This window comes from Amphiprion ocellaris, chromosome 18 (genome assembly GCF_022539595.1).
Source record: "Amphiprion ocellaris isolate individual 3 ecotype Okinawa chromosome 18, ASM2253959v1, whole genome shotgun sequence".
In the NCBI taxonomy this organism is placed as follows: Eukaryota; Metazoa; Chordata; class Actinopteri; family Pomacentridae; genus Amphiprion; species Amphiprion ocellaris.
Window position 1 is genome coordinate 4,952,219 of NC_072783.1, and position 23,472 is coordinate 4,975,690.

Consider the following 23,472-nt stretch of genomic DNA (forward strand, 5'->3'; position numbering starts at 1 on the left):
ATTTGTCAAGTCCAAAGAGTCAAAGTGAAACGTCTTGGCATCTGTCACCACTAAACAAAAGCCTTCTGCTTTGTCTGCTTTCGTGCCGGGCGCACTCCATTGTCGGCGTGACAGCTCCAAATCCCCTGAGCTGAAAGAACGGAGTAAAGATGGAGATATTGAGGCAGATACGGTCCTTTCCACGTGTTTCCCCTCCCAGGGCTACTGCCCCACTCTCTGCAACGCTACTGGAGTCTCGCACCATATTCTACCTGCCATGGTCCATTTGAACTGGGAAAGTATGACAATATGTCTGTCTTAAGGCACGCTCGTCTGAGGCTGGGTTAGACACACTGTAGTGATGTCATGACTTTCCTGTTGGAGAGACTCTGGAAGCCTCCACAGATGGAGTCGTGCTAATGCTGAGTTGAGTTGGCTGGACATGTTAATGGGAAACTGTTTGCTTGAGATGCAAGAGGTAAAACAAACTTCGATGGTGATGTTATGTCAGTGCTGAGGCCAAAACCTCAGGAAGCTTCATTTAAATGCACAGTTAAATGGTTTAAAGAGACCATATTCTGCACATTTGTGGGTTTAAAACTTTATTTTTACATGCTTAGAATATGTTTACATGCTTAAACCCTCTGAATCCCATGCAGTTTCTGAGCGTTTTTTTCTTCCTGTTTCATTTTGACTCACTGTGGGCTCATTTTTCACTACAGCATAAAGTCCTGCACGTCTATGGAAACAGAACAACCATGAGTAGAAATAGAGAGAACTCAAAGATGTTTTCTGTGCAGACTAAAAAAAATTATAATGGCATAAGTTAAAATAACGACAAAGCGAAATTAGAATATTCTTTTAAAAAAAACCTGGAATCAACATGTACAACATGTTTCCAAGTGCCCACAGATGGTATTAATAATGGAAATAAATGTAAATTTACACACTATAGATATTTTACTACTTACATTTTTAATTTGTTGTCTCCTACTGTATCTGTTCTGTGTAAACACAGCCTGCAGTTCAGCCAAAATTGTCAGAATTTTTTTTTTTTACATTACTGTTGATCACAGCTGAGTCACTAATGGCTTCCCAGTTGCACAGACAAGCGCAGAATTATTTGTATTTCACAGAATATAATTATACAAAATTATGCATTCTTTGTCAATTTTTTGAACAAGACACGCATCATAAAATGATTTTGGTTAATTATCAATTAAAGCTTAGATTTAATTTTCCAGGCAGAACCACATGTCACAGATGAATTTAAAACTAAAACAAAACATTAAAATCCCCCCCCCCCCCAAAAAAAAGAAAATAATCTGTTTTTACACCTTCTTCCTCTGATAAATAGTGCAGTGTAAATAATGCATTTTGTTTAGGTTTTTTGTTGTTTTTTTTTTTGTTCAAGACAACATGCCTTTTAAACCTACCAGCATGTTTTGGGGTTCAGAAGGTTAATGTCAAGACTATTTTCTTGATTAATTGATCGATTTTTGGGGTTCATTTTACAGAAAGAACCACATATCATAGATAAGTAAATGAAATACAATCAGAAAGCTTAAAATCCAGCAAATATTTCTGTTTTTACAATTTCAGAATCTGATAAATGGTATTTTTTGGTGATTTTTTTTTAATTCAACATGTCTTTTAAACCATCCAGCAGATTTTGGGGTTCAGAAAGTTAATGTCAAGAATATTTTCTCAATTAATTGATCAGTTTTTTGGGTTAATTTTACAGAAAGAACCACATGTGATAGAGAAGTACAACAAAGACTGCCTGAAGGTGTAAAATCCAAAGAATATTTCTGTTTTTGCAGCTTCAAGCTCCGATCAATGGTGTTTTCTTTGGTGATTTTTTTTTTTAAGACATGTCTTTTAAAGCTCCCAGCGGATTTTGGTTTTCGGGATTAATGCTCAAAAAAAACATTACTTCTCTTATAATGGACTTTGCTGCACCACCTTTGTGTCATCCTCTGTCTGGAATGCTTCTTTTGGTCTCTCCTCAGGATTATTTTGTGGATTTGTTGTTTTGCCCAAAATGTCGATCAGTGTTGTCTTGTTTTGTCTCCAGCCCAAAGATATTCAGTTTACTCTCATAGAGAAGGAAAGAAACCAGAAAAGAAATCACATTTATGATGCTGGAATGAGAGGATTTAGAGTTATTTTTCTCTTAAAAAAGTACTAAAACTGCAATTAATTGAATAATTAAGTCTGTCAGATTAATCGTTGAACTTCAGAAACCCAGAATGCATAAATAAGCCCAGCAGACATTGGTATTATGAGGAATCAAAACCGTTTAGACGAAAAAGAGAGAATTAACAGTGATTTTTAAATAATCCTTAACTAACACTTGGTCCCATTTCCAGTTTTCCAGGAGTAGATTTAAACTGTCAGAGGACGCACAATAAACGCAGCGGCGGCGGCAGACACACTTGATTTTGTGTAGCAGCTGTTGTTTCAGCTCCAGCGTAAAGTTAGTTTGGTCCCCTAATGTCCTCAATGTTTACAGTCTCAAATGTCACCTCGCTGAGCTGTTGTCATGTAAGGACCTCGCCAATACAATCCCAGGACTCCTTCGGGGACCCGAATCGTGCCACTCCTGATCCCGGCGCTTCGATTAAACGGAATGGCAGCTGTTAGATTCAGAAAAATATTTATCTAGACTTAGCCACACTAGAAAAACCTCCTTTTTCCTCGTTTTTTTTTTTTTTTTTTTTTGCGTTGGTGGTGGTGTTGCTGGGCCTGTCGGGAGGGGCAGACTTCCGGAGCCGGAGCGCTGCAGCAGTATTGATTTTGGGCTTGGCTTCCAAACAGCATTCGGAGATCCGCCTGCTGCTGCCAACATTGCCGAGCTTTTCCTTATATGATGCCTCTCTGATGTCCTTTTTCACCTCTGCTCCTCATGCGTCCTCCCCCTATTCTCACTGTCCTCCAGCCTCCTTCTTTTACTTCTTTTTATTAGCAAAAAGCACTTGTGCGTCTTCATTTTGCATTTTTTCCTCGATATATACCTAAATTCTCATCAGACCGTAACTCATAATGGATTTTTTATCAACAGAAACAGCTCGAGAGCTTCTCCACGCTATTAGAAAAATCAATTTTGACAAAATGTCACTCATGGCCCTTTGGTGTTTTACTCTTTCTTCTTCTTTCTTTTTTTTTTTGCCACCGTCCTCTTCTGGTCTCCCCCTCCTCGTCTAAAATCTGTACCAAAGCCAAGAAGCACAACTGACACTGCCAGTCACAGCCTTGGTTCGCTCACACAAGTATATATATACGCTATACAGTCGCAGTAAAAGTAAAAGTTCCAAAAACAATGCCATAAAGAGTCTTTTATTCATCAATTAACCCCATACAAACTGCACTAAACGGAGAACAGCACTATCTGAAGTTCTGATTTGCAGGGACCTGCCTTTGCCTTTAAAGGTCCCATATGGTGAAAATCCATTTTTATGGTGTTTTTTTAATGACTTAAAAACTTGGCAGGGCAAAACAAAAGTTGTTAAAATATGAAGACGCGTACCGCCGCCATTCATCTAAGCAGCTCTTAACTAGACGACCTCCCAGCTTCATGGGCCAGTCAGGGTTTTATTCAGTTTCCACAAAGAAAATAAGCAAACAACAGTCGTCAAGCTAAAATTTTGAGCAACCTCATCGCCAAACTGTTAGTAATGAGCAGCTGCTTCACAGTCCACAAAGTTTATTTACTTTTTAGAGCTTCTTATGCTAACTTTAAAATGCCTCAACTACCAGCAAAGTTCACAAAATGTTGTGCTGTTGGCTGCAAGAGTGAACACCAGAGTCTTCATGCACTCCCAGCATCTAAACAACTGAAGACACAGTTTATTAATTTGCTGAAACATGAAACTTTTAATGACCCTGTACCCTCACTATCAGTATTCATTAGCTGCCTCATAGTTCACTAGGTTTATTTACTTTTTGAGCCTCGTCTGCTAACTTTAAAATGTCTAAACCACAAGAAAAGTTTCCCAAATGTTCTGCTGTTGGCTGCAAGAGTGAACACCTGAGTCTTCATGCACTTTTTTGTTTTGATAGCAATGTCACTATAGTAATAGGAGAATCCTTAACAGTGCAATATGCAGTTAATATGGCTAACGTTAGCATTAGCTTTGATCGTACGCCCACTGGTCAGAGCTCTGTAGAAACTGTAAACTACTGGAACATCGAGAGATGGTCGAAACTTTAATTTCTTTGGGTTTTCATGTCGCCTGTTGCCTCGTCTGCTAGCTTTAAAATGTCTCAGCCTCAAGCAAAGTTCACAGAATGTGCTGTTGGCTGTCAGGGTGAACACGAGAGTCTTCATGCACTCCCAGCATCTGAAGAACTAATTTTTGTCACTACAGCAATAGGAGACTACTTAATAGCACAATGTGCAGCTAATGTGGCTAGTGTTAGCATTAGCTTTGATCATATGGCCACAAGTCAGAGCTCTGTGGAAACTGTACACCACAGAGAGAGTGGGTCAAAACTGTAATTTGTTTGGGTTTTCATGCCATCTGTTTCAGTTTATACTAAACTCAGTCAGTGTTTACATCCGTTAGCTTCTCTCCTGCTCCCTGTGCTCACTTATGCTGTATTTTAATACAACTGAATTCCAAAAAAAGCAGTTCTCAATTACATATCTTATTGTTTTCTGTCGTCAGAAAACAGAACGAGCATGAAATAGCGACTGAAACATGGCATATTAAGACCACACGTTAGCCAGGAGTCGCTTTTTAGGGATTTCCAAGCTGCAGTTAAACTGTAAAAATGCTGATTTTAGAACATTGTCTAGCAACCGCGCGATGCACACCAGTTAGTATTTTCATGTAAAATGATAGCTCAGAGAGAAAGTGATTGGAATTGTTGATCTCATGCTTGCTGCTCAATCATAGATGCAGAGAGAGTCTTCTTCCTGAAGAGAGTGCACCTCCAGCTGCATGTAAAGCTGCAGATTCACAATAGTCATGGTAAAATAAATCCACCTCTGTGCGATTTTGAGCCATGTTTATTTTTGTTACTTTCCAGAAAAGAGACACAGTATGAAGCCTTTAAAACATTTCCAATTCTCCCAGATGCACTCGCACAAAGTCTTTAAAGGCACTTGGCAGGTACATTGTTCCAATCATCTTGGAGAAATTGCCACAGTTCTTGTGTGGATTAAGCTGTCTCAGTGTCTTCTGTCTCCTCGTGTAACCGAACACTCTCCGGGGGCCACGCCGTCTGTTGACTCTCCGTTCGTCTTCCTTTATGTTTGGGGTCTTTATCGCGCTGCAGATTGAATTTGGGCTCAATCTCCCTGATGTCGCTGCGTGACGGATAAGAATCTGAACACATCAAGGGCTGGAAGTTTTGTGCGCGGCGCTTGTAGGTCATCAGAACATCACACGCATGTAGTTTATGTGCAGAGCGCCAAGATTTACCAGGAGCAGTTAATACACTTTGTGTGTCTCTGGGCTTAAACTGCCACTCTGAATTTATCTGTGACTCGCACTGTACCATCTCCTCGCCTCCCGGCTTCTTAGCCACCATATATCACATGAAATGTCTGGAAATCTGCTATTTCCTGTGTCTCCGAGCTCACTCCCTCCGTCTCACTGGTGTTTCAGGCAGTATGGAAAAAGAACAAACTGTTCTGTTCCCAAGTTTAAAGCGGAGGAAAGGCTGCAGACAGATAAAGATGATTACAGAGGGAGAAAAAAAACAATCCAAATACTGTAAATTTAGAACAGCCAGCACTTCAGTTTACGCCATCCACCTCCCTTATGATAATTTAAACAGATTCAGTTTGGTTAAATTACTCCATGTGTAATGATGCTGCTCTATCTGGCTATGCACAAATGAAAGAGAAGATTTAATAATCAAAAAAAGCTGCATATTGTATGTTTCTCAGCAGGTTATAATTTAAAACAGACAGCCAAAGTTTACAAACTTACTTATGTAGCAAACCTCTCAGAGCGCCGTGTTAGTTGGCCCATTAAAAGACCTGTCAATTAATTAGAGAGTAATTACAAATGGGTGGTCTCGTAATTAGAGAGGAGTAATTATGCAGAAGGGGTGGAAGTCGCTCCCGAGGTGCAGCTGTCAGCACCTTCTCATGGACAGTAAAGCTGAGCAAGACGGTGCCAGTCACATTAAAAAAAAGAAATCTTTCACCTCCGACCACATCCAGCATCACTGATGGATGTGGTCGCTGCACCTACACCCCACCACACCCAGCAGCGATGTCACAGTGTGCCGACAAACCAGGAGCACATCTCTACATCGCTGCAGAAAGCTCAGGACTTTACACACAAAAAACAGCCTTTCTAGGTGGTGTCGAGTTGTACTGTAAAGAGAGCAGCTGTGTCGTTGTCGTAACGTCCCGATTGTGTTGGAAAGGAGCCGAACAATTAATCCAAGTAGGAGTAGTAGGAGCTGCAGCTTTTTGGTAAAATGTGTCAAAACATATCGTTATAAATGAAGCATTGTGGCACGAGAGAGACGCCCCGGCCTATAAATCAAGCGCTCCAGGCGTAGGGGAAATTGCTTGTTTGGTACCGAGTGCAGCAAAATTCACTTGTTTCAGTGGAAAGCAAGCTTTAAAAGTCATCATTCTCACTAAAATCTCAATCCCAGCCATTCTCTGCAGGTTACATGATGTTAATTCCAACTGGTGGATGTTTTATTCAAGAGTAGTGCTTCAGGCTGCACAAAAGCTTAAAGAAGACAAGAAAACCAACTGCCCCAGTGCTCATTATATATGCTTTTATGTGCTCATTTCAGAGATTTGAAATCATAATATCATAACCAAACTTTGGTTGAAGACTGGTTCCTGCAGAGTTTCATGTGCAGCCCAAAGCCTGTCAAAACATTATGCTTATTTTGAGGAGATTCTTCATCATACACACCTTTAAAAGTCATTATTTAGAAAGTTATAATTGAAGTATTCACTTCATTTGTTCCTTTGCACCGTGGTTTTTTTTTTTTGTTCTTACATTATTAGTACTAGTATTTTTAATTATTTCTATTATTTGGTATTTTGACCACTTGGTTTTATCCCCTATATTTTGATGTCTGCTTTGTGTAGCACATTTATTTATTTATTTATTTATTTATTTATTTATTTTAGAAAAATGCTACAAGAAATGTTAATGACTAATCATTAATTAATTAATTGCTGTAAATGATTTAGGCAATTTAAAATATATTATCCGATAAGGCAGAAGAAGAAGAAGACAATGTATTGTAGATTAGCTGTAGTACCTGGTTAATAGAATAGAACCAGTCACACTGCCAGGCAGAAAGCATTGCAAGGGTTTAGCTAGCAATGGGCACCATGACAAAGACTTCAGTGACACTTAATGACCTCCAACCAGACTTCATGTGCCACCAGGTGGATCTTCTTACCGTTCAATACTCTAGCGACCAAAGGTGGCATTCCTCGGGCTACTGCAGTCCAGCGTTGACAAAGACAGAGCATCATGGGAGTTTAGCTAGCAATGGGCACCATGACAAAGACTTCAGTGACGCTTAATGACTTCCAACCAGAGCTCATGTGGCACTAGGTGGATCTTCTTACTGTTTAATATTGTAGCGACCAGAGGAGGTGTCACTTGGACTTATGGAGTTCTGTGTTGTCAAGCAGAGAGCATTGGAAGTTAAGCGAGTAAAGGGCACCATGACAAAGACTTCTTTGATGCCTAATGACTACTGGCCAGATCTTGCATGTTCTTGGCGAATTTAATTGCAATATGACGCCGTTTTTACAAGCTAGTGGTTGATTGTATACATCAAAAAGCAGCCCATGTCGTGATAAACAACGTCTGAGCGTCTTTTGTTGTGGTTGTGTTTAAAGCACTTTCATTAGGACATGGAATGCTTTCCACTGGGTTCATATTGTGTGTTTGATTAATTGATTACTGATTAATGGGGCTATTCAAGAAAATTTGCATCCCTGGGTGCTACATAAATTACTTTGTGCGCCATTTCTGCCATCTGTGCTTGGCTTATCTCAGAAATAACCATTAACATGGCGCTACAGTCCAATCTGTAACCAGCTGCTGCGTCCTGTAAAAACTGCAAAGTCACTGGCAGCCTTTGAGAAACATCCACAGGAGCTCCATGTGTTTTTTTCTGTGTTCGATCTGGCCGTCTGTGTAGCAGACCTATTGTAGTATGAATGGAGAAATGTGCACATTCGCTGTCGGCTTTCAAAGTCTGCATCGATCAGCGCTCGGGGATGCAGAATCCATGATTGCCTTAAACACAATGGAGCCAAGTGGCGATACGATAAAGGTGAAGTGGTTGATCTTGATGCTGTGAATAGAGTGGAAGAAATAGACGCTAAGGTTCTATAGGGAAGAACATCTTGAGCATTCACGCTAATGTTGTCTCTCTCCCTTGTTTCCTTTCTCCTCCAGGGTACATACCCAGCTACCTCGAAAAGGATGAGCCATGTGTGGTGTGTGGCGACAAGGCCACAGGTTACCACTACCGCTGCATTACCTGCGAGGGCTGCAAGGTACAAAACACACACTAGGTTCACAACCCCCATAATATCTGCCAGAAGAGCTTGATACGAGGTCTCTGAGGTCAACCGCCTCGACACACACCGTTACATATGTGGCAGACACACACTCAGAGGCAGTCACATGCTTCAACGCATATATATATATATATATATATATATATATATATATATATATATACACACACACACAATCACATACCAAGGTCATAGACGCATCGCTGTCACATCAGCGCTCAGCCTTGCATCATTTGTCTTCCTTTGCTGTCAGTGTGTTGTATGATGAGTCTCTATCTATTCATATGTTTGTTCCTCATGTCATGTCTCACTGAAGGGAGTGTCGCCACTCAAGAAAAGCACTCAGAGAGTGCAGTACTCCTCCAAGGCTGCTCATTCCCCCATATGTCATAAATGCAGCATTTGTTAATTAGTTATTAATGATCAGAAATGACGGCAACATATAATGTGGCCATTTAGTTTTCAGTCATTTTTAACAATTTCCTGTTCATTCTGAACAGATTTAAGTAATTTTGGTCAATTTTTGAGTCATTTTGGGAAGATTTTTGTTATTACTGACAAATTTTGTGTAATTCTGGACAAGTTTTCTGCAATTCTGGATAATTTTCAAGTCATTCTGGATGATTTTTACAGTATCTTGGACAAATTTAGTGTCATTCTGCAAATTTTCAGTCATTCTGGATCATTTCAATCATTTGAGAAAAATTCTGACTGATTTTGGATCATTTTCCAGTCGTTTTTTAAATTTTCATGTCATTCTGAGCAAATTTCCATCGTTTTAGATAACTTCTGGAAAATCTTTTGTAATTTTGGATTGTTTTTGAAGCATCTCGGACAGCTAGGAAAGCACTCAGAGAGCGCAGTACTCCTCCAAGGCTGCTCATTCCCCCATATTTAATATAGATGTACCCACAAATAAAAGACCTTCCCTGAAAATTTTATCCAAGTCCAAGTTACACCCATGAATCGATATAACCAGAAAGGGTCCATACATATGTAGCCAAAAAGTTACCTTATCATCACTGTACACATTTAAATTAATATTAGCATTTCGCTAGTCGACACTTCTGATTAATATTTGCATTATTAGTCCTTCGACACCAGCCGAGATGCTGAGTTTAGTCTCCAGCGGTGCTCCAATGTGGTTATCAGTTGGAAGTGAAAGTGAAACTCAAGTTGTGGCTGCGTTTTTCCATCCACTACACCGGTTGTGTTGGATTTTCTGAACTTTCTGTGTACACAACGAGAGACTGGTCCTGTCATAACTTTAGCCTCTCTGTTCTGTGTTTTGGCAGCCGGGCATGTTAGTGCATGTGAGTCCCTTCTGTTGAAACCGTTGACCCTCCCTTTATTTCGGCTCACTTGTACAGTCTCTGCTGCTGTCTTGAGACTCTCCTCTGCCTTTCCACTCATGTCAGTTCCGCTCTGGTCTTGTCTTTGTTTCCTCACCCGACTCAACTCAGACTGTGGAAACAAACATGAGTGGCAGGTTAAGTAAAGAAAATGTCGCTTAAGTTGACAGCAATTGGTTACAGCCTTTCAGCGCATTTTACAGTACCAGCTCTTTATTAGCTCTTGTGTTCACAAACTCTTTCTGGGTGGAAATTATACTCGAAGGAAACGTACAAACTAGTGCACAAATTGCCTCAGATTTTGTAGCAGGTCATGCACACAACAAGTCTACTTAAATTTTAGATTCATAGTATTTCCGATGTCTGCTTCCTTTTCTGAGCTGCAGTACAACATCGGGGACTCGGCATTGTTATTCCGTCTGTCTCTAGACTCTTTTTTTTTTTTGCCTGTGCTATTCAACTTTCATTCACCCTCCTCTTGTTTCTCTATATTTCACTGCACACATCACCGACTCTCTCTCCGTGACATCCCATTCATGTATCCGTGCCTCGCTGTCTGCCTGCAGGGTTTCTTTCGTAGGACCATTCAAAAGAACCTCCACCCCAGCTACTCCTGTAAGTACGATGGCTGCTGCATCATCGACAAGATCACCCGCAACCAGTGTCAGCTCTGCCGCTTCAAGAAGTGCATCGCAGTGGGCATGGCCATGGACTGTGAGTGTCCTGCAGGCGTATTTATACACAATGCAATACACAAAAATAGATAAATGTAGAACCGAGATAACACACATCAATGCAGGCAGCTTTGGTATAAAGTCTCACTTGTTACAGCTTCATATATTTGAGGTGCATTTGGTGATTATAGTTTTAAATAATCAACAAAAATTGGGAAAATAAGAGTAAATGGTGTAGAAGCTGCAACTTTAGGCACCACAAACTGATTGTATATGTCTTTCTTTTTGTTTTTCCTTGAAATCCCCTCTTCCTTCTCCCAGTGGTCCTCGATGACTCAAAGCGAGTGGCCAAACGGCGCCTGATTGAGGAGAACAGGGAGCGACGCAAGAAGGAAGAAATGGTGAAATCCCTCCAGACCCGTCCAGAGCCCACTGGGGCAGAGTGGGACCTAATCCGCCTGGTGACGGAGGCCCATCGACACACCAACGCTCAGGGCTCACAGTGGAAACAGAAGCGCAAATTCCTGGTAAGAGGGCAAAGTAGTGTGCAGTCAGTTACATTCAGAAAAAGATGTCCATTATTACGGTATTCCCTTAACTTTATGAGGCTTGATCAAAAAGTTCCAGTACTGTTAGTGGTGCATATAGAATGTCATTGTTCATTGTAAATTAGTGCCTCAGGATTCGTCTGTTAAGGCCGAGTTTTACTGGAACCTCCTGAGGTGTCTGAAGGAAGGAAAGTATCTGTGTGCTTGGTCAGACGTGTTTTGGGGTTTTTTTTGTGAGCCACAACACCACAGTCGTCACTCTTCACTTGCCCTCTTTGCAAGATTTTGGTCTTTATGGCATCAGCCTCCTCCCCAAAATGAAATTCAAGTTAAAGGGTCAACATTTTGACACAATTTAAGCGACTCAACGGCACTTCCAGAGAGAGTTTCAGGTGTTGCAGGAGCACTGGAAGCAGTGTGTCCTTGCACAAGGAGACAACTTCACTGAGGATGGCACCCAGATTTAAATACAAAGTAGAGTTTTTGATTTTTATAGCCACAGACTCTGAACTTTTTGATCAGCCTTTGTTCTGATCTGCAAGAAAAACTGCCAACAGTCATATTCATATCACTCATTATCAGCAAAGTGCCTGCATACGATAAAAACAGTTTCTGTTTTCAAGTGTTGCTGCACGGTTCATGCAAATGTTTCTAGTTTAACTCTCTCAACCCCAAAACCCGCTGGCAGGTTTTAATAGAATCACCAAAATTGCACCATTTATGAGACCCTTAAACTGGAAAAACTGAGAGAATTTATAGATTTCCAACTTTCCTAAATCCCTTTAACAATTTATTTATGACCTGTAATTCTACAGGGAACACTAGCCAAATCCCAGTTTCAAATTTCCATCTTTTATTAGAATTGCTTTATTTTAAAAAAAATGTCAAAAACAAATACTTTGCTCTGACCAGATTCTGTAAAAAACAAAAAATTCTGTGTTTTTTGCCGCAACCGCAGTTGCGGCAGTTGCAGTTGGCTGAACTGGAGGCAGTGTTTTCACAGGAAGAAAGTAAGAAAACAAACTAAAAACAGTAAAGTAGTGAAATATCAGTGGTGTGTACAGTCCCTATTATTTATTCCAGTACTGTAAACACCTGTGGGCAATAAGTAAAACAAGAATTTAAACTTTTACTTGATCTTTCGTTGTGATTTTATCATTACAACTCGTACCACACAGAAGACATTTCTGAATTCTCTCTTCTTCTAGTCATGGTTGTTCTGTTTCCATAGAGGTGCTGGATTTTGCACTGCAGTGAAAAATTAACCCACAGTGAGGAAAAATGTGACAGCAGCAAAAAACACCTTGAAACTGCTTGAGGTTCAGAGGGTTAAATGGAAATTTGGAGTCATTTCAAGTCTTTCAGAGCTTTAATTTTGTTAAGTGCATTTAAAGATGCAACAAAAAGAAGATCCAAAATGTAAGTGGATGAAAGGATCTTTTATATTCCTGACATGCAAGACAATGCAAAAGCAGTAAGCAAAAAATGTAGATAGGAGGATCGAATAAATGTATGTCACTTTGACTTTTGTTTCGAGGAGCAATAATATGTTGAAGCACTAAAGACGGGTTGACTTTGCTGTAACCTTTAAAAGCACTAAAACACTCAACAAACACATCAAATGGTTTCACACTGTAGTCTCCAGTGCAGCTTCAGTGTTTTCAAACAAACATTCGTGCTAAAATTTTAAATGGGGATTCGGTTTTATCTCGCTCACGTGCCTTTACGACTGTCCTCATTCCTCTCCGGCATTTTGGGTGTTCTCTTTCTGATTCATCTTAATCCTTCAGGGCTCTTCACCACGCCTAATTCCCTTCATAGTTTTCATTTACACCTCAACTCCCCGTTTTTTTGCTTTAATCTCTCCCCCGTCTTCATTTCTTTGTCTCCTCTGCCGTCTACTCGGCCGTCTCCCTTCTATTTCGCCCATCTGCTTCCCGTAAGCTCCATCCGTCCTTATCTCAGCCGAGGCAAATCCTCAGTCATGAGCGCTCGTCTGCGAGTTGGCAGGCAGAGAGTCTTTCTGTTCTCCTGCTGTGCCGGTGCTCAGATTCCTCCTGGACCGGCCTGTCGGGGGGTCCCTGCCTCCAGTCGGCCTCCACTGACCGAGATTTATCCCAGATAGAGCTTCAAACACTTGTTGATGATTTGAGTTTATTAAAATTTAAAAAAAAACATGATGCCAAGGCAGTGTTGGGAAGCATTGTGGTCATCGTATCATGGAGGGAAGGCGGCCATGTGGGGATTATGCAGCTGAGAAAGCTTCAAGTGGGAGAATTTCCGTCAAGAGAAAGACATACTTGAAAGCATTGTGCTTTTTCTTTTGTGCCAGGGTGCAATGAGATCGCTTCCTCAGGTTCAGGATTAACGCTGCAGCGAGTACGTTACAATTAGGGGTTAAGAAGCATTTTTTTTTTTTTGTCAACACTCCAGTTTCGAGCGGGTCTAACCCCCCCTGCTGCTGTGAAGCACTGTATAGCCCAGAGCTGGGTTCATCTAAAAGGATAAACTGTTCCATTTCGCACAGGCTTCACCCACTAACGGGGCTCTGGAGGCTGCAGTCACTGAACCCTGAATATCTAAATTTACATGCTAAGCCAACCAGGATGAGCCTATTCCGCCCTATGGGGACTGCAGCCATGAAGCGGCAGCAGCGACACTGTTTCTCACACACTGTACTTCAGCAGGCAAGTAATGCCTCTTCACTGGAGGATGACTTTGGGAAATGATACGCCGGCTCGAGCTCCCTCAAAGGTCAGGCGGCAGAAAGTAGAAGCAGTTTGTTACGGTCAATTCTACGGAGTTTAATTAGTCCCAGAACCCGTCCGCCTTCAAACCAGACACTTGATTTGAGCATCCAAGAGTTGAAACTCATCCTCGCGAGGGAGCGTTTCGACTCTGCGTGCGCAAATGTGGTCCCACGAGCATCGGGGCTGTGACAACCGCTCGTGAAGTCGGCTTTGGAGACTTTCGGAGGCTGGACAGCAGCCGATAAATCCTCTCCTCTGATTGGTCACACAGCCCCCAGTTTATCTTCCACCCACCGACACTGGTGGAAGAAGCACTCAGATCTTTCAGTCAAATAAAAGCACCGAAACCACAGTGGAGAAATACTCTGCAAGTAAAAGTCCTGCATTTTAGTCAGATTATTCAGTATGGAAATACGACTTAAAGTACCAAAAGTAGGAGAATTCTTCAAGCAAAAGTCCATATTTTAGAGTAACGTGCACTACCGCTCAAAAGTTTGGGCTCATTTACCACATTAACAATGTCTAGCCTGGATTTATCATTCATTTAATGTTATCTTCATTTAAAAAAGTGTTTTTCTTTCAAAAGCAAGGACATTTCTAAGTGACCCCAAACTTTTGACTGGTAATATATATCCAAGATGATAGAAACTTGTCTAAAACAACTTAAAAATTGTTATCATTAGCTGAATCCAGAAGATATACCACCCCTAAGCCATTATGCTGCTTGCTGAAAGCTAGAAGCCCTCAATGCTTTGATTCAAGAAGACACTTGAAACGTTGAAAGGATGCTTGTGGCGTAAATCACCTCAAGGGACTCCGTGGAAACGTTCCACAATGTGACGCTGCATCTAGCCGTCAATTCGCTCTTATGTTTCAGAAAAATTCACTTTCACCCTCATGTTGTCTTAACAACCTGTACACTCTTCTTGTCCTAAGGGTCAAAAATGATCCGCCTCCACCCAAGCCTCTAAAATAAAGCAGCTTCATTGAGTTTTCAACCCAAAATCTATTTTATGTGAGGAAACAACTTGTCATGACTGTTTTCTTTACTAAAGAAAAACAAGACATAAAATGACAGATAAGACACAAAACGACAAAAACGAGACAGAAAATGACAAAAACAAGACACAAAATGACAAGACACAAAATGACAAAAACAAGACAAACGACAAAAACGAAACGGAAAATGACAAAACAACAGAAACGTCATTAACAGGTTATGCTAACATGTTGTGGGACACACATTCCATCCATAATAATTATTATTTAAAATATTATATTGATTACAAAAATGTTCCCACAATTACAAGAGACAACAATGAAAAAAATAAAACCGAAAAAGGAGATTTAAATTTCATTTCAACTGTTTTGTTTGAGATTGAGTTTGGTCATCAGGGGGGTGGGGCAAGAGAAAATGGCATTTTAGAGGAACTCCAGAGTTATTTGGTATTTTTAAAAACATTTTCAAATATTCTTTTCTCCTAGTGTTTTTTAGATTTGGTCTCAGGACAAGAACATTTACACAACAACTGCATGTTTTAGGATTTTCTACATGGATTATTGGAAATTTGATGGTAAAATGTCCTCCAATGACCTGCTGGTCGCTGAAAACTAAAAACTGTCAATATTTAACTTTTTCTAATGGAGTCTCTTTAGGAAATGTCATCGAATTTCAAGTTGAAAATGGGTCACTTAGGGGTTTTCTCTGGTATTAAACATAGCGACCGGGTCATTTTTGACCCTAAGGCTCCCTACAAATGAATGTACCTGTTCAGCAACTGTTGTAGAGATAATACTGCTGCTTACATCATGGTCTCTCAGCGCAAAAACGGCCCCAATGTTTCAGATTTATCTCCGCTGCTAAGGCCAGCAATCGCAAACAACCAAACGTGTTTCACTCGTGTCTCATCCATTGTATTATTGTATTACTTGGCTTAACGTGGCTAAACCTTCAGATCTGCAGGCAAACACAGCAGCTACACAGTGTTCTCTCTTTCACACTCTGCGGTCGGGCGTCTGGAAGCAGCTTTTACGAGGGCAGATCCAGTTCAGCAGCTGAGTGTGTGTTCATATCTCCACATCTGTCCAGAGGTCACAGCGGCGCTTGTTGTTTTACAGCCATTTCTCTTCAGATAAATCCAAATTCTTGGCAATTAGCTCATCTTTGACACAGCAACCCCTCTGAGCTAAACGCTGACGTCTTACTGCTGGTGATTTATGTGAAGGCAAACTGATTCCAAAACATAAAACATGAAAAATTTTGATTGGTGTGCCTATTATTGTGTCTGTGAAAAATGTACATGTATCATCAGGTGAGAGTCTCATCAGAAAAACATGCCCCAAATCTCCAAATGCAATAAGAATCAATTTATTCCACATGTTTATGAAAAATATGGACATTTTGTCAGACATTTCTTTCAGCAAAATATAATTACAGTCCACATGATGGTACAGATCATGGAGCCTGAGTGCCAGATTGTTCACTCAGATTTACTAATATGCAGAAAGGAGCTATCCTTGAGTTCCTGGTACCCGGATAGTAAAGGTCAGTCCACACCATCCGTTCCAAGTTTTTTATTCAGTGTTCCAGGCCAAGCGAAGCATAAATCCTACTGGCAGCACTTCAACTCTCACAAATCTCCTTTTTTCTCTTTTTTTTTATAGGTCCTGAACTCATGAACTTTAAGCCGCTGGCCTCGGCAACCTTAGCCAAATAAGACAGCTCAGATGGATTCTTTAAAATGTTCTCAGCTATTTAGAACACTCAGCTGCACTTAAACTTAACCATAAGAAACGATGATTCAGGAACATGCTGGACGAATGGCTTTGGATAATAGTCAGAGTTTAAAACGGGCAATTTTCAACTACATACCTGCAGTTTTACACTAATTTTCATGTTGTCATGAACATTTTACTACCAGATTATTTATATCAGAACTTTAGAACCCCAAAACCTGCAGGCAGCTTTGAAAGGCAGGTTATCTTTTAAAAAAAAAAATGTATAAAATTACACCATTTATCAGAGCCAGAAACTGTTAAAACTAAAGCTCAAGCTACTGGGGACACGTGTAGCATTGGGATTAATATGGATGGTTAACCCCTTGAAGGTAAAATAGGAAACATTTCCACATTAAAAGGTCTCAAAAAAACCACAAAAATGACATATATTTTATTGACTCCCATGTTTAAATTATCACAAATGATTCCAAAAATGTTTAAACTGTCATAAGCTGCAGTTCCTGATACGTCCATTAGAGGCAGACTCCGAAAACGAATCAATCCCCATAGACTTCCATGTTAAAATGACCAACTTTACAGCAGAAACAAGCATGCTTACAGACTGAAACAAGAAACTGTTTTGGTCTCTGTAGCTAATTTCCACATTTATGACAAATCTACAAGTTGTGAATTTTTATATAACTCATCCATTTCAATTGTATTATGGTTTAAAGTTGTGCATACTTCAGAGCGTCTTCAAAAAAATTACAGTCTTATACTATACTATATAGGCGGCTTTGAAAGGCAGGTTATCTTTTTAAAAAATTGCCAAAATTACACCATTATCAGAGCCAGAAACTGTAAAAACAGAAAATTCTGCACATTTTCAACTTTCCAACAGTCCTTGAATCTATCATGTGTGATTTGCAGTTCTGTCTGCAAAATTATCCAAATCTAAGCTTAAAAGTCATGATATTTCATGAAAATCGTTTTGTTTTACACATCTCTATTTGCCACAACTAAACTTTTTGCATTAGATTCTGTAAAAAAAATCTAAAAAATCTATAAAAAATTATGTGATTCTCAGCGATGACGGACTTCTCAGTTGGACTGCAGGCAGTGTGGAGTCCAGTGGAAACAAGTATGGAAACAAGTTGAAGAAAATAAAACCTACTGGATCAGTAAAATAAATCCCGCATGGCCCAAAAACTGCATATAGATGAGCAAGTTGTTGGAAGATACACTCAGCATGGTGAAACATCCATCTGATGTGCAGAGTTGTGTGAAAAATACCTGATGTGTGGAGGTTGTAAAATGCAAGCAGTAAAATATCTTTTGTTTTGTCCTATTTTTTATATGATTTTTGGAAGTTCTCTCTCCTTCTAGCCACGGTTTTTCTGTTTCCATTGAGGTGTCTGGTTTTATTTACAACCTCAGGTTCAGATATCACTATTTTATTAGGAATAAAGTGTCTTTAAAGTCGATGTTTTTGTGTCAGAAACCTCAGCAAAGAAGCCTCTGAGCCATTATTACTGATCTACAGCTCAGGTTTCAGTGAGTATCTGAGGCAGTTTTACTGTGACTCTGCAATAATATTCTGGGAGAAGTAGTTGAAAAAGCAAAACACATAATAAAAAATAGTTTGTTCATTTAACCCTCTGAGCCAGAAGTATTGTCTGGGTGTCACATTTTTCCTCACTGCAATATAAAATCCTGCATCTCTACGGAAACAGCACAACCATGGTTAGAAGGGAAGTTTAAAAAATGGCTTTTGTGCAGGATTAAAGGGGGAAAATTAAAAATTTAAGCAAAATAACTTTTAAAAACAGGCCTGGCATCAACATGCACAAGTGTTCAATGGTGTTACCAATACTAAAAATCGGGAAAAAAAATAGTGCTTCTTAAGAAAATTTGATCTGAATCTGCAGTTCAGCCAGAAAATAACAATTAAATTTCATTTTCTTAAAGAAAATTACAGGTTTTTTCCATCAAAAGAATAAAAGAAAAATCATCTGCAAATTCACTGTAATTTCACAAATATTTTTGTATTATTAAATAGATTAAATTTAAGCTTAATGCTCTAAATATATTTCAGTTTGTGACAATTAACAGGAACAGAAATATTGGTTCTTTAATTTGACATAGATTTGCGTGTTAAACAGAACAAAAATGTAGAATGAATGTGTTTCATATCTGTAAGCATTGGTTATCATTTTAATTGATTTAATTGATTAAATTAAATATTTTTATTTTACATTTTTTATTAACTAAAGTTGGTTCAAACTGAGTCACTAATTGCTTCTCGATTGCACAGAGGAGGACAGACTTTTTTAGTTTTTTAAGGAATATGGTTCAAGTAAAGAGGTCAGTTTTAGTCATTATTTTATAATTATTTAAATTTTCTAATATTTCTTGCCATAAATCTTTAAAAAAAAAAAAAAAAAAAAAAGCCAAATCAGAATTTCTTTGATCCTTTTAAATAAAAAAAAATAAATAAAATTTTGAATGAGTATTTAAATCCTTTTCCAGGTGTCTAGAGGTGTTTCTAATACTAGAAGAAAAAAGGTGGCTCCACATGGTGCAGATATCTATTTATATTTTTCTGCAACCTCTACAAGCTTTTGACACTCCAACAAGATGTTTCACCATGCTGAGTGTATCTTCCAACAACTTGCTCCTCTGTTGGCCATTTTTTGAGCCATGCTGCATTTATTTTATTGATCCGGTAGGTTTTATTTTCCTCTCAGTCTCTCTAATTTGCTTATATACTTGTCTCCTCTGTTTAGACACTGCCTGCGGTTCAACCGAAAAGCCCCAAAGTTGTTGATCTAAGTCACTTGTGGCTTCTCGGTTACGTTAAGACATGCAGAATTTTATTTTATTTTTTACAGAATCGGTTAAATGTATAACGAGACAAGTGGACTAACATGATTTTGATGAAATATCACAATTTTGCACTTAGATTTGATTCATTTTCCAGACTGAACCACATGTCACATGTGACTTTTGAGTTTCTGGCTCTGATAAATGCTTTAATTTTGGCGTTTTTTTTTTTTTTTTTTTTAAAGACAACATGCCTTTCAAACCCAGCGGCGGGTTTTGTGGTTCAGAGGATTGAAATATATTTTAGTCACAAACCAATGAAACCATCCATTTTGATCAGGAAATTAAACCATATATGAAACTAATTTCTCTTCTGCAGCTCGGTAGGAACTTCTCAGAACTAATGCATCAGATAAAAGGTTAACAGTTGCAGCTCGGCAACATAAATGATGATGCTGCGGTACAATGTTCTCTTTTTTTTTCCCCCTTTTGCCTCTCAATTCCCCAAGTGTATTGTGGTTTTAAGTCCAAATATCTTGTGCTTCTGGTGGGACTCATTGCGAGCCGTTTCTTTTTCTATACGTGATGGAAAAGAGGTTTGTTTCAGGAGAACTTAGCACACATTAGGAGCTTCTTTAGGCTCCCTGACCGACCGGCAGCAAACCCATAATCCCCCGTCAGCTCGGCGGGTACAGCCGAATGTTTTCCCTGGCCATCACCCAGATGGCTATTCAGTTAGCAAACACACAATAACAGTTGCAGGAAAAGCACATTAGTCCATAAGAGCGTACGTATGAAGCCCCTGTAGGCCTGAGATGTAGGAAAAACACAAATAAATCCCCAACACTGACTGTGGATTAACTAGTCTGTAGAGGTATCAAAGCTCAAGCTACAAGGGACACGTGTCGTATTGGGATTAATATGGAAGGTTAACCCCTTCAAGGTATAATAGGGAACATTACCACATAAAAAGGTCTCAAAACAACCAGGAAAGTGACATATATTTTGTTGACTCTCATCACAAATGGTTCCAATAATGTTTAAACTGAAAGAAGCTGCAGTTCCTCATATATCCACTAGAGGCAGATCCCCATAGACCTCCATGTTAAAATGACCAACTTTACAGCATAAATAAACATGTTTACAGCCTGAAACAAGAAACTGTTTTGGTCAGTGTAGCTAATTTCCACATTTATGACAACTCTGCAAGTTGTGATTTTTTTATATAACTCATCCATTTAAGTAGTATTATGGTTTAAAGTTGTGTACACTTAAGAGCGTCTTCAAAAAATTACGTTCATATACAACTAAAGTACATTCTTAAATACATTTTAAAGGTAGTATGTTTTCTGACGGTTTGTCTAATCAACATACATTTGACATTTATTGTATTGCTTTACCATCTAACCCTAACCCTCTAACCCAGAAATTTCAGGAAAAGTTTAAAACATGGAGAGAAAATGTCGCATTTTAACCCAAAGTTGATATTTTTCCAAACCTGAACCAAGTAATTTTGGTGCCCAACTGTCTACAAGCTTCTAAAATGTAAAATTGTGTAACAAGGCATGATATTTTCCAACATGTAACCTAATCTAAGTGTCTAAACTGAACCAGGAAGCAAGAGAAACTGACAAAAATACCCGTGACTCCCTATCAGTTAGGTAAAACTGAAGATGATTATGCAGTTACCAAGATATCTTCAGTTTTCCTTTTTCTAAAACTCTCAAGATTATTTGTGACTGTCGTTTGAACTTCACTAAACATAACGTGAATAATTTAAGTTTAAACATAGGATATGATAAGATCAATCTTTATTATTCCTATAACATGGAAATCTGTAGTTAGAGCAGCAAAAGAGTGCAAGAAATAAACAGAAGTACTGTTAAACTTAGATACTGCACAGATTCTACTGAATTCAGAAAGTAATGAAATTGCTCAGGGTTGATCTGTATGAATAGAAACACTGATATTGGAGACTATGTCTTTTGTTATTGTTCTGATTGAGAAACTTCGGGCTGCAGAACATTCAAACTATGTCATCAAAATCACACAAAATTACAGTTCCACAATTGTCCAAGTAAGAATGAACAACCTTGGACTACAATAAATACAATAAATACCAATGTCCTCATCACCAAAACACTCTTTTTTTCATTTCCCCAAACAAAAATCCATATTAAACTGGCTTATAACAGGAAGTCAGCAGACCTTTATGGTATTGAATCTGTTCTAAAAGTTCTGAACTGAAAATCTATCAAAGTTTAAGCAGCAGAAATGAATCTACACCCATTTTAGTGATGATAGTACGAGGCAGCATCTCCATAATAGAGCTTTAGAGAGCCACAGCTGCTGGGTAGAAAAGGTTAGACTCTTTCATTTAAAGTTGTTTAGATGAAGCCTGAGAGTAATTCAAACTTTCAAGGTTCACTGCTACCTTGGATTTAAAGGGTTGGTTCACCCAAATCACACATAAAAACCAATACAGATAGTTCAGTTTGTGACATTTCTGCTGCTGTCATTGATTGATTTGATTGAATTTTCATTGACACCCAGTGAAAATTCAATGAAACCAATGTGAAGTTGTGTAACAAAGCATGGTATTTTACGAAAGTCACCTAAATTACACATAAAAAGCAATGCGGATAGTTTGATTTGATGTCATTAGTGACATTTCTGCTGTCATCCGGATTGGTTTGATATAAAAAATAGCAGCATTTGAAACCTTTCTTGACTTTTTGTTGGCACTACTGAAGGAATAGTCACCATAAAAACGTGTTGATGCTGAAAGAAGGTGTTGAAGCCATTCTTCTATTCTATGAGTGCCTCCGCTGTATTGGGTTCAAGGAACAAATCTTAGATATTTGAAAATGTGACAAACCAAAGCCTTTAAACCATTTCGATTTGAGGTAAAGACTACATTTCTGTCAGCTGACCCACAGCTAAACCTGCCCAGTCTTTGTCTTGTGGTTCGTTTCTGAGCTTCTCCAGAGCCTCAGCTGTTTTCTTTAAACGAGAAACGCTGCCACCACTTTGTTTTGGCGACCCCATCAAAGCTATGATTACAATTATTTCATTTTTCCATAATTACTCAGCTCTGATCTGTTTGGCTTCATTTGCCATCCGTTCTCCTGCTGCGTATTAAGACCGATGACTCCTTGTGTGAGGTTATTATTCCCGAGCCTTTATCTCGTCCTGTTTCCAGCCGAAGCCCGGCCTGAATAAATGGTTGTGGCCTTGACACATGCTTTATCCGGCGGAGCGTGAAGCTATTTTTCATAGTCACGACCTCGATTCACACAACTCCGTAAACATATGTATTACTGATCTGCAGTTCCCGGCTGCAGACGACGCTATCAGCCCGACGACATGTCCCATTCCTTTCACTGGGCTCAGGCTGCTCCTTATCTGATAAATTGGTTTTTAATTTGTGAGCACTTTGTGGAAGGGAGCATAAAAACCGTGTTGCTCTTTTCCACTATACTTTACTCGGAGCCTCACATCCGTCTTCATAGATTCTTCTGTAACCTCGTTTCAGCCTTTTTTCTTTTCTGCGCTCTCTAAAATCGAAGAACTGCATCTTCGTCTAACGTTGTTTACTGTCGCCTTCTACTTCTCTGCTCTTTGTTCGTTTGTTATTCAGTCCAGCTCAGATGTGCTCTCCGCTCCTCTTCCATCATCTTATATGGACTTTCAGTAAAACAGGCAATATTCTTTATATTGCTTATTGTAAATAAATCCCACGAAAAGAGCCAAATCAACGACGTGTTATCTCTCAGCACCATCCGACGTCGCTGCCTTCTCCGAGTCTGTGCAGCGGAGATGTTAAAACCACTCTGACACTTTATGTTGGTTTTTCCTTTATTCCTTTGAACATAAAGCAGTTTTTTTGTGATATATTTTGCAATATATATTCCTGCACTTCGATCCAAATGTCAGCAGAGAGAACTCATGAATGTCTTTTGTGCAGCATGACAAAGATAAAATGGCATAAATTATTTTTAAAACATTTTTTAAAATGAACTTGAATTACTAATTTAAGCAAAATCAGCTGGAATCAACATCTTTAACAATTTTCCAAATCTGACAGTAGAGAAA

General features: G+C 39.2%; 1 protein-coding gene across 5 annotated transcripts in view; it reads left to right on the forward strand.

Moving 5' to 3' along the window:
- LOC111575976 (thyroid hormone receptor alpha) overlaps window positions 1–23,472 on the forward strand; it is a 283,113-nt gene that overhangs the window by 229,829 nt on the left and 29,812 nt on the right. For all 5 annotated transcript variants that reach the window (XM_023281440.3, XM_055004866.1, XM_055004867.1 and 2 more), the window contains 3 exons: window positions 8,388–8,488; window positions 10,431–10,578; window positions 10,860–11,065. In XM_023281440.3, coding sequence (XP_023137208.1) covers window positions 8,388–8,488; window positions 10,431–10,578; window positions 10,860–11,065 — 455 coding nt within the window. The remainder of the gene's footprint in view (window positions 1–8,387; window positions 8,489–10,430; window positions 10,579–10,859; window positions 11,066–23,472) is intronic.